The 12,125-nt window shown below is 40.9% G+C and overlaps 1 protein-coding gene across 1 annotated transcript in view; it reads left to right on the plus strand.

Moving 5' to 3' along the window:
• The first annotated feature begins 672 nt into the window (after positions 1–672).
• sptlc2a (serine palmitoyltransferase, long chain base subunit 2a) overlaps positions 673–12,125 on the plus strand; it is a 147,339-nt gene continuing 135,886 nt past the window's right edge. The window contains exon 1 of the mRNA XM_059961682.1: positions 673–932. Coding sequence (XP_059817665.1) covers positions 798–932 — 135 coding nt within the window. The 5' untranslated portion in view covers positions 673–797. The remainder of the gene's footprint in view (positions 933–12,125) is intronic.

The following is a 12,125-nucleotide window of genomic DNA, read 5'->3' on the forward strand; positions in this document are numbered from 1 at the left end:
TAATTAATTTATTAAGAAACGGTCCAGATCAGGCCATTCTGGCCCTTCAACCCACGAAACCAAGCAATCCCCAATTTAATCCTACCCTAATCACGGGACAATTTGCAATGATCACTTAACCTATTAACCGGTATGTCTTTGGACTGTGGGAGAAATCCGGAGCACCCGGAGAAACCCTCATGTCCACAGGGAGTGCGTACAAATTGTGTTGGAATTGAACTCCGACCTGAGATGCTCTGAGCGATAACCGCTATGGTACTATGGCATTCAATATTACGACATATTGAATTGTCAGAAAAGGCAGAGGTTCAGACAATAACTTCAGTGAGCAAGTTAATAGAAACCGTGTCACATTCAAAAGCTGCAGGCAAGGAATGAGAGAGAAAAGTTGTAAAGGATTTGAAAGGTTTTAATTCCCACAATAATATGTGCTGTATGCAATGGAGAGTATAACTAAAATAAGACAACGTGGTTCACTCTGAAACTTTAATATTTTTTATCTCTTAGCAAAGAATAGCTTTCGGAATGAGAGATTTAGAGTTGAGGTTACTCGCGGTCGCGGCTAACGACGTCATCGGGTGGGCGGAGTCGTTGGAATGCCGGGCCTCGCCTTCGTGACGTCACCAAGGAGAGTCACGCGGGGCGCGGCGGCGGGGTGCGACATGACGTCCTTCCGGTGTTTGTCTACCCTCCCCTCTCGTTCGCCCACTGGCTTCAGGCGGCGGGTGAAGGGGGTTCCGGCTGATCAGCGAGCGGTGCTGGAGCAGGGCGGGGGGAGAGAGAGCTACCTGAGCGGCATGGAGAGCAAGCTGGCGCCCAACGGGGACATTTACAGCACCGTCAACGGGTTCATGGAGAAAGCGCACTCGGAGGGCAAAACTACCGCCTGGAAGAACGGTTTCGTGAAGCCGGGCTTTGCTCAGAACGGGCAGGTAAGGCTGGGGCGCTGGTTGCCCCGCCTGGCTGCGCAGGTGTCGAGGGACACGCTATGGATGGTTAAGCTTGTCAGGTGTGATGTGTGGAACTTGTTGCCGGCCAATATGTCCCTGGACTTTGTGGAAGTTTCACATATAAAAGCAAAATGAAGACATTTGGGAACGTTGAGCATTTCCTGCGATAATATTTAGCTTTATAATCACCATATGTTGAAGTTCTTTGACAGCTATTCCATTTAAATGTAACTGCACCAAGGATAGCGTTAACTTTCTCTAAAATTAAGGGTTGTATCGAAAACGTGAGCTGACTGTTGAACTAATCTAGAACTTTATAAGCCGCCTATGTAATTAAAGTTTTGTCAAGACTCACTGGAAAGAAATGGTAACTCGTTGTGTCTGCCCACTTGGCCTACACCTTTATTGCGGTGTGGAATCTTTTGAAATATTTTCTGGAAAAACCTTATACACATCTGGTGAGCAATTCTTGAATGTCATTTGACTTTGTAATTCGGTGTAGTAGTGAAGTATCATTTTGTGCTACTTTGACCTAATTCAGATTTTTTGTAAAAAAAAACTGGTAATATTATACTATAATGAAGCATTTCTATAAAATTCTCTACACATGCTGTTTTTCCCAAAATATCTGTCAAATTCATTGTTGTGGTTGGTATTTCACTCTGATCTTTTGCAAGACTTCCACAGAGTCCATGGACATGTTGAATGTATTGACTGGCAACAAGTTCTTCACATCACAGCTCTGTACATAAGGGGCAAAAGCTTGTCCAGGGGAGCATTCGGAGTGTCGTTTTTCACTCCATTGTTTTCTGTTAGTCCATAGAGTACAGAGAACACCAATCATTTTGTATATGTTGATCCTGAGTTTGTGGATCTCGATACATGAACTGTTTATTCCTCTCCATAGATGCTGTCTGACTTCCTCAGTTCCTTCTGCACTGTGTGTGTGTTGCACAAGGTTTCCAGCTTCTACAGAATCTCGTGTCCATTAATTTAAGCTCATAATATTTCTGAAGAGTTCTAAAGAGGACGATCTTGGTTTAAATCCCCCAATGATAGGTGGGCATTGCTGCCCATCCCTAGATGCCCATAAAAGGCACAGGTATCTCTAGCAGTTCAGGTGGCGAATGATCTCCAATAAATGCAAGTCGTCTCCATTCGTTTAGATCAGTGCAGCGACAGCAATATTCGCGGCCCTGCAGCAGCCAAGCTGTTTGATTGGCAGCCCTTGCAACACAGGTGCTCCAGGCCTGTGGATAAAATGCATGTGGTAACTTGTTAGCACTTATTGAACTGCATCTCCAGAGTGAAAAAAGCAAACAATCGTAGGAATGGCATCACTTCCTAATTTATATGTGCAAGTAAGGATGATGTTCTTATTTTATTGTCGACATCTGAATGTGAGAACTACCTACACAGTATCACAACAGTGGCCTCTTCAGCAAACAGCTGAGCATTGAACTGAGGGTTGGCCTGAAAACTCGAGGAAAATCTGCAGGTACTGGAAATCTAAGCAACATTGATTTCTCAAACTTCCAGTAATTGCCCCCTTCACTATTCCCCATTCCTTTTTCTCTCTCACTTTATCTCCTTACTTTCTTCCATGGTCTTCTACCCTCACCTATTAGATTCCCCCTCCTCCTGCCATTATCTTTTTCACTGATCAACTTCCCAGTTCCTTACTTCACCCCTTCCCCACCCCCCCCCCCAACCTTCTATTCTGATATCTTTTTTCCCAGTCCTGATAAGGGTCTTGGCTCAAAAAATCTACTCTTCTGTATAAATGTCGCCTGGCCTACTGAGTTCCTCCAGTATTTCGTGTGTTGAGGGTTGGCCTGCTTCAGAAAAGGGAGGGGCAAATCAATTGCTTACATCTTGGCGTCATTAGCAAACTTAGATATGTAGCTTTTTATCTTGACACCTGGTATTAGTAAGGCTTCAGTATGATGTTGCAGAATATTACTGGTTCTGCATTCCTGCCAGTTTGAGAAGCTTCCCAGTTGACCTTTGTCTCCTAAATTTCCTTCCCAGTTATCTCTTGTAACTTGGTCTTGAGGAAAATACTTTGAAAGTCAATAAAACATCCGTAGAAATTTTGTAGTCCTCCAGTCCGTTGATGTCTGGCATGTTATGTTCTTTATTGTTGAAAAAACAATTGTATTTACCATCAGTTTTTAATTAATCCACTTGTTCCTGCTTTTGTTCTGTTTTGTCCCTGTTTTGCTTTTAATCCAGCCACTAGTCTGATAGTTTGCAATTTTTTTGCCCCTTATCAACCCCAAGAGACTGCCTAAAAAGAGGTTTATTTACTTCCACTCTTGATTCCTGGGCCCTGAGGTAACTGAACTAGTGCTGTAGATGGGCCTGGTTGGTTTGTGAAGTGGTGCAAATCTTGAGCCTTTTAACCTGGGCTTCTGTGCTCCTGGTGTGTGGACTCGGGATTCTCAATAACATGGGCTTATTAAGTGTAATCAAATGTGAGATTCTGCAGGTGCTGGAAATCTTGAGCAACACACGATACTGGAGGTTAGGCATAATAAGTTTGCAGGCAACACAAACACTGGAGTTGTGGAAGGGTGTGGACCAGCTTGGCATTGAAATGATAGATGGAATTTAATCCAGACAAGTGAGGTGTTGCTCTTGAGAGTCGAATGCAAGTAGAAAATATGCAATAAATTGCAGGTTTCTTGATCGTTGGTGTACAGGGTATTCTGGGGTTGGAAGTCTATAGTGCCCTGAAAGTGGCAACGCAAGTGTACACAGCGGTAAATTAATAGTACTTCCCTTCATTGGTCATGGCACTGACCAAAATTGAAAATTGAAAGTAATTGTGGATATTTATCAGACTGATTCCTGAAATTTAAGAAAACACACAGCACTGTCTTTTAAAGATTTGTGGTGATAGTGTCTGCTGATTACAAAATAGCAGAGAAATCTACCAAGTTTGCCGGGGTCCTCACTGTTGAAAAATCAGGTTGTAGTAGTATAAATCTTTAGTTAGCCACAGTTTGAGAATTTTGTACATTTCTGGTCACTGCATTATAGGAAGGATGTGTAGACTATGGAGAAGGTGCAAAAGATGTTCACCAAGATTTTACCTGGATTTGAGGGTATCAGAAATAAAATGTTGGTAAAAATTGTTTTCTCTAGAGTGTTAAAGACTGAACTTGGCTTGATAGAAAAATAGGCATTTCTGATTTAATACGTGCTTCTGGAGCACAGATTGGAGTAGAGAACTTTTGAATTGTTTGCTTTGCTTAAACTGAACTGATCATAACAAAATTTCCACCAGAGGACCATTTGAGTCTCTTTGGAAACTAATAAGTGGGGAAAGAAAACAGTGTGTGGGGGTGGTGAGGTGCACTGTTTACAGGTAACTTCACTGCAGTAATCAGACACCATTACCATATGAGGAGCCGCAATAAGGAAGGTAACTTGGCCCACCCATCCCCCATGGCAGAAATATGTACAGGTTGAGTGCCCCTAATCTGAAAACCTGAAATCCCAAACTTTTTTGAGTGTTGACATGTTTGGAAAATTCCACAAGGCATTGGGAAGGTTTCGGGGCGATGCACAGTTTTCTACACACCAGACAGTTCTGAGAAATGACCTCACATAACTTGAGTGCGGCCTTCTGATGTCAGTTTGTATTCAGCAGTCATTGTACATTACTCTGTTCTGTGTTGTGTAGGTATTGTTGAAAATGTCCAAAAGGCCTGCAATCACAAAGCAGTATGGAGCAACACACACTAACACACTAAATGCTGGTGGAGCTCACAGACCAGGCAGCATCTATGGAAACAGTAAACAGTCGACTATTCAGAGACCCTTCATCAGGTCTTTGACGCTTTATTCTTTTCCATAAATGCTGCCTGGCCTGCTGAGTTCCTCTAGCATTTTGACTGTGTTGCCTGGATTTCCAGCATCTGCAGATTTTCCCTTATTTATAGGAGTTTAGTATGGGAGCGACCACCATCTACGACTTGAAGGAATAGAGGGGCAAACTTTTAAAGTTCTATGCTGACAGTAATGAAGAAGTTAATGCAAAATAGCAAAACACTGCATAAAGTGAAAAATGCAAGTCTCAAATGTGCTTTGAAAGAGTGGATTTGTCAGCTTTGGAGTGAACATATGCTGGCCATGAAACAAGCAAATATCTATCATGACAAACTGAAAATTGAAAGTAATTGTGAATATTTATCAGACTGATTCCTGAAATTTAAGAAAACACACAGCGCTATCTATTAAAGATTTGTGATGATAGTGTCTGCTGATTATGAAGTAGAGAAATCTGCTAAGTTTGCCAAGGTCCTCACTGTTGAAAATCTGATGTTCCTCCTCACAATGGTGTCAACGGTGATGTGTCCTCTCAATGAAGTTTCTCAGACCTGTTGCTTGGTGCTGCATTTATCATGCGAAGGCCATGTTTTTTAGTAATTACCAAACACAATTTTTACATGAAACCTGAATTTCATCTCCTCCTAAAATCTCATGTTTGAGTGTACTATGACCAATGTTGTTGTTGCATTTAAAAATAAAATGTTGACTTTTCCAGTTTCATTACATTTACCTGTAATTAGATTCAAGCTTTTGTTTTATACCAAAAAAAAACAAATATAGTGTATTGCAACCTTTTAATCAAAACATCGCATCATGGGTGAAGACTGAAAGTCTGCCATTGTTTTTTGTTCAATAGCTGATTCAGGTATTCCCTCTGCTGTTTTTGATACCCTGCACACCATTAATACAGTGAAAAATACTAGTTTTTTTACTGTTAAATAGATGTGTGATGAACAAGTGCAAGACGAAGACTGCTTACCAGTAGCACATAAATTCAGCGTGGGAATGATGGCAACAATGCCAAACAGCCACTGACTGTCCACCTGGGTGGCTGAGGTGGTAATAGCTTACCTTTCTGATATTTCTGCATGAAGCAATAACTAAAATATTGTATTAAATAAAATACCTCCAAGGTGTAAATGGATTTCTTGTTTAGACTTGACTTGCATCCCCAAACTACCTTATGCTAGTATTCCAAATCCAAAATAGTTCCAATCCTTAGCTTTTTTGATAAAGGTTGCTTAACCTGTACTAGAGTGTATGCCTTTGATGTGCGTGGGGGGGGGGGTGGAGTTTAAAGGAGATTTGTGTGTTTTTTTTTCCTCTAGAGTGGTAGGTGCTGGAACACATTGACGGGGAAGCAGATATCATAGCAACTATTTGGACAACACATGAAGGTTGGAGGATCATGCTGAGACCACGTGCAAGTGGATGAGATTAGTTTTGATTGGCTTCATGGTTGCACAGATGTTGCCTAAAGGCTCTGTTCCTGTGCTGTATTGGTCTACATTGTAGTTAACACAGATTTTCATTTTTAAAGCTGTGTAGAGTACAAAAGTGGACAATTGGAGGAATGAGCAACAATACGCAAACCATCTTGCTTTAGGTGTGAAGTATGGTTTATTTTTTGACTGCATGTTCCTATTCAGACTCAGGCACAATCTGTTGCTAAACTTGTTCTGAATTCTCTTGCATTGAGCTTGTAATTGTAAAGTTCCACCCAGAAGTGACTAATAATGATTCAGTTCACTTGGAGAATGTAGGAAGAAACCATACAGAACCTCTAACTGTATGTAAATTACAATAAGAAATGTATAAAAACTACAGGGCAAAAAGAGCAAAATATGAACATTGCCTCAAGCCATTTAGAAATCTAGTAGTGGCGGGGAAGAAGCTGTTCCTAAAATGTTGAGTGTTGGTCTTCAAGCTCTTGTACCTCCTCCCTAATGGAAGTAATGAGAAAAGACATGTCGTGGATGGTGAATGTCCCCAATGATGGATGCCACTGCCTTGAGGCACTGCCTTTTGAAGATGTCCTCTGTGGTGGGGAGGCTTGTGTCCCTGATGGAGCTGGCTCACTTTACAGCCCTCTGTAGTTTTGTCCAATCCTGTGCACTGGAGCCTCTATACCAAACCATGATGCAACCACTCAATGTTCCCCACAGCACATCTATAGAAACTTGCAAGTCTTTGGCAACATGCCCAAAGTCTCTGTCCTCAAGCCATTCACCAAGATTATGGATGATCTTTATCCTCAGCATGTTATTGCACTGACCCTATATTTCCTTAATTCGTTTAAATCAATGTATAGAAATGTGTTTCAGTACAATCATTTCTGGGATGGTGATTTTTGTGTTTTCAAAGTAAGTTGACTCCTGTAATAACTGTGGAGTTAACTTTCTTGTGTTTCGATGTTAGTGTGGAAATGCAAGTCAGGTAAAGATGGAGGAGATTTAGCATATGTAGTATACAATGTGACAAATGTTAGTTTAGTTAGTACATTCTTTGCATAATACAGAAGTTTTATGACATGGGTGGCACATAGTGGTTAGCACCACGCTTTACAGTACCAGCATCCCAAGTTCAGTAAGGAGTTGGTATGTTCTCCCTACTCTAATGTGGGTTTCCTCCAAAGACATACTGGTCGTTGGGTTAATTGTCATTGTAGATTGCCCCATGTTTAAGCTAGGGGGCTGCTGGAAGGCACAGCTCGAAGGTCCAGAAGGGCCATGTTGTACCTCAGTAAATTAAGTTTTTGAAAATACTGTAGGTAAAAGGTGAAAAAAAAACTATATACACTGGCTTTAAGAAGAAAGATATTTATCTTGGAAATGAATAAATGAAAAATGGGCTTTCTTTTGAATCTTACAAGAATCAAGTAATGAGGAAGCAATTTCCCATCAAGGCTCCGGGGTGAATTCACGTTTCCTGTTATCGACTCAAGAGTCTGAGAAAGGATTCAGTTGGTCCCGGATGATGCAGTGGTTATTATTACTGCTTCAGAAGCAAATGCTTTAATTTTTAATAGTGTTAAGAGAATTCTGTAATAAGTTGGTGATTGAAAGTGAGTATTATTGTGGAATTTTTAATGATCAAGTGCTATTTTGTTAATTACCTTATCCCTTGAAAGCTAGAGCCATGGCAACCTTGTCAATTACTGTCCGTGAGGGATTTATTTATTGGGATACAGTGCAGAACATGGGGCCTCTTCTCATTACCACCTTTGTGGATGAGGTACAGGAGCTTCAGGACTGACCTCGACAATTTAGGTACAGATTCTCCTTGGACATCAGATTTTTGAACAGTCCACGAATACTACCCTGCAATTCCTTTTTAAACTCTTAACTTTTGTCTTGCACTGAACTGCTGACAGTAAGCATATGTCAGTGATGATAAGCCTGATTCTGATAATGGATGCTTTAATAGTTTACAATATTAACATATCACTGTTGCTTTACCGAAGGAAAAGGAACATCCCTTAAAGTTGTGGTTTGCTTCAAATCAGTGTCACTCCTGGATATTACGTCATCTCCTTCCTTTATCTCATTTGTTTTTACTTGACTTTCTTTTGCCTCTAACTCTAAGGAAAACCTGAAATGGTTGTGGGCAGCCTGTACTTTAAAATCACATTTCTGAAAGCTGAAACAAGAGAAAATCTGCAGATGCTGGAAATCCAAGTAACACACAATACTGGAAGAACTCAGCAGGCCAGGCAGCATCTATGGAAAGGAATACAGTTGATATTTCAGGCCGAGACATCAACTGTACACTTTTTCATAGATGCTGCCTGGCCTGCTGAGTTCCTCCAGTATTGTTTCTCTGAAAGCTGAGGTGGTATTTAAGTGTAAATATTTTATTAACAAAGGTTCAAGCTCCACTTCAAGGCACGTCGATGCATTTTCATTGACAAAAAATATTAACCGAAGCTTTCTCTTAAATGGGTTAAAATCAAAACATTTAAAAATAACTAATCCAATGTCTTTAATCTGAGATAGATTTTATAATTATCTCCTAACCTGCTGCCTTTAACTAGTGTCTAAGTTTTATTTAAGGTCCAGAGGAGGTTAGCAAGAATGATGGTGGGAGGATATATAGCTGAGGTAGATCTGGGCCTGAGGTTTAGGCAAGATGTCATGGCATGTCTTTCTCCTGAAATGGTGACAGAGGTCCCACAAAAGTCTGAGTTGATCTAAGTGAAATTGAGGGCTGGGTGGAAGATGAGGAAATTGAGTCCTACAGAGTCAATGTCATTGTCAGTTTGGTAGAGAAAGAGCTGGTGGGAAGTTCCTGGGGTACTGTACCAGAATTGGCATAGTGAGTGCCTGTGGTTACCTCTTTCATCTGTAGAAGGTGGAAGATACCAAAAGTGAAATTGAGAATGAGAGCATGCTACTTCCCCACCCATCAGATTTCTGAAGAGTCAAGTACCTCTTTCCTCTTTATTCCTTTTTGTTGCGCTGTTAGTTTTGTCATGTTTTTTCTCTGAACTGCTGCTGCAAAACAAACTTCACATCATATAAGCATCTATCCTATTCATTGTCCTCAATGTTGCCTCTATATTGGTGAGATCCAACTTAATTTGGGAGACTGCTTCATTTAGCACTTAACTCCATCTACCACAAAAGATGGGATTTCCTGGTTACCACCCATTTCAATTCATCTTCCCATTCTGACAGATCCCTTCATGGCATCATCTACTGCTGCAGTGAGGCCGCACTTGGGTTGGAGGAGCAACATTTCATGTTCTGTTTGGGTAGCCTCAAACCTGATGGCATTAACATCTACTTTCCTTAACATTCCGTAATTTTTCACCCTTCCCCTTCGATCTTTCTCGTCCCCCTTCTAGCTCGATTCTCTCCACCTGCCCCTAACCTCCCTCTTTCCTTTCTCCCACAGTCTATTGTCCTCTCCTATCAGATTCCTTCAGCCCTTTACCTCTTCCACGTATCTCCTCCCAGATTCTTATTTCATCTTCTCCTCTCCCCCCCCCCCCCCCCCAACCTTATTCTGGCTTTGGACCATGTCCTTTCCAAACCTGATGAAGCATTTTGCCTTAAAAAGTTAACTATTTCCCTTAGAGGTTGCTTACCCTGCTGAGTTCCTCCAGCATTTTGTGTACATTCCTCATGGTATGTACGACAGTGATAATAAACCTGATTCTGATTGTTATGCAGTTGTGTTAGTGGACTTTGTTCAAGAAGGTAGTGCCTTTTTGATGGAAGTGGTATACGTAGAGAATGGATGTCCATGGTAAAAATAAGCTGGTTGGAATTATGAATTGGAGTTAACAAAGTGAAAGGCATGCAACGTGTCTTGGTATGAAGGAATAAGTTCAGTGATGCAGAAAGAGGCCCATCAGTCCTGTGGATGTTGGGTAAGAAATTAAAGCAGACAGTGTGGTTTGGGGCACTGAAGTTGGAGACTCAAGGTGAGATCTCCTGATTTGTAATGGCCTGGAAGATACTCTGGTGTTCTGAGAAGTACAAGATCTCATGTAGCTAGCACCTGGCCTTCAAAGTAGAGGTTAATGCACAAGACTTAACAAGCAGCTGTTCTGACTAGGTCAAGAGTCGAGTGCTGAAAGTTTGGAGGGTTGAGAGTGGAGAAGTCTGAAGACAGTCAGTATCACATCAATTGGAAATAAAGATCAAGTGGATAAAAGGCCAGAAAGGAGAATCCAAGTGGAAGGGATTTGCTTGAAATGAGAAGGGGTCATCAGTAGAGCAGGGGTGACAGACTTCCTTGCTGAGAAAATGGGTGCAGATGTGGCCAAACAGCTCAACATCCTATCAGGCTTGAAACTCATTTAGGTACAGGAACTTTGGGGTGTGTTTTGTCACCGCATACCACAGCAAAGCATGATGGAAAATGAGGCCAAATTACCCTTGGGCAACATTGTCTATCTGAACGAGCAGGCAATTTTCACATAATGCCTTGCTCACATGTTGGCATTGATGAAAACGTGGCACTGCTTAAAATGTGTATTTGGTTACAGGAGTGATGGAGATGCTGAATAGTATGTGTCATTAAATTTTAATGCTTTTTGTTAAAAATTTGTCCAGGAAAGTGAAATGACTGAAAATCTGTTGGTATTTTGGCAAGCTAACTGTCAGTGGATTTGTAACTTTGAAAGATCATGCAATGCTCTTGTAATTACCAATGCTTTAATTGTCAGGAAAGGCTGATAATTAAAAGTAATTATTTTGATTAACGAGGAGCTATTTTTAATACTGAGTCACTTGGCACAATAAGACTTCCATCTCAAACAGCAATCCACCTGACAGGTTTGTTTTGCATTTGTCTTATCAAAATCTTGATACCAAAATGTCTGATCAAGCTCACGTTAGGTTGGCTGTTTAGAGAAATTGGTTTCTGTGTTCACAAGATAACAGTGTCTGCATTCCAAAAAAGAATGCACTTCCAGCCCAGTGGCCCAGAGCAGTGAAAACTGTTATTAGATATGCAAATCTTACTGTTAAAGATTTTCAACTTTATTGGCCATTTTGCTTTGAAAAGCGTTTGCTACAATTGTGATTTTTTTTTCATACTGTCAAGCATTCATTTTTTAGATAAATGGGATAATAGAAGTCTGAATTAAGATTTACCTTCAAAATCTTGAGTGCTATTGATCGCATGACAATGAGCTCAAAGGGAAAATCCTGTGCTGGAAGTTTGAAATAAAAACAATACTTGCACTACACATTTGGCATAGATGGTAATGCTGAAGCTCCAAAAACTCATTGACCGATATCCTGTTTGGCAAGGTTACTTTGATTGTAAATTTTAGTTTGTGCTTTCCCTCAAAAAAAAATCCAAGTGCCTAAAAGATGAGTGCAATTCACAAAACTTATTTCTAAACTTATAAGCTAATAAACTTATTTCAAAGTTGAGCTTGTTGTATGCATAAGTGCAATGAAAAACCTGTAGCAGCATCACAGGCACACAATGTTTTATAAGCAGCGTTCACTATAAGATATTCGCAAGAACACAATTAGAACAAAAGGCCATTTTATTGCAAAGGGGTCATGTTGTTGCTAAACTCTAGTGACTGGGATTTTGCAGGTTGGTTCAAGAACCAAGTGGTTGAAGGGAAGTAAATGTTCTTGGTCAAATGGGATGGATAGGGTTCTACACTTCCTGCCTAATGGTGGCTGAGACCATATAGCACGGTTCAGATGGGGATATTTGTATGTTGCCTTGAGCCAGAGCCTCCTATAGTTAAATTGGTGGGAGGGATGGACCTGTAATGCATTGGGCAGTGTCCACTGCTCTCTGGAGTTTGCATTCCTGTCTACAAATTGCCATACCAACCCATGATGCAACCAGTCAGGATAC

Source organism: Hypanus sabinus, chromosome 2 (genome assembly GCF_030144855.1).
Source record: "Hypanus sabinus isolate sHypSab1 chromosome 2, sHypSab1.hap1, whole genome shotgun sequence".
Lineage (NCBI taxonomy): Eukaryota > Metazoa > Chordata > Chondrichthyes > Myliobatiformes > Dasyatidae > Hypanus > Hypanus sabinus.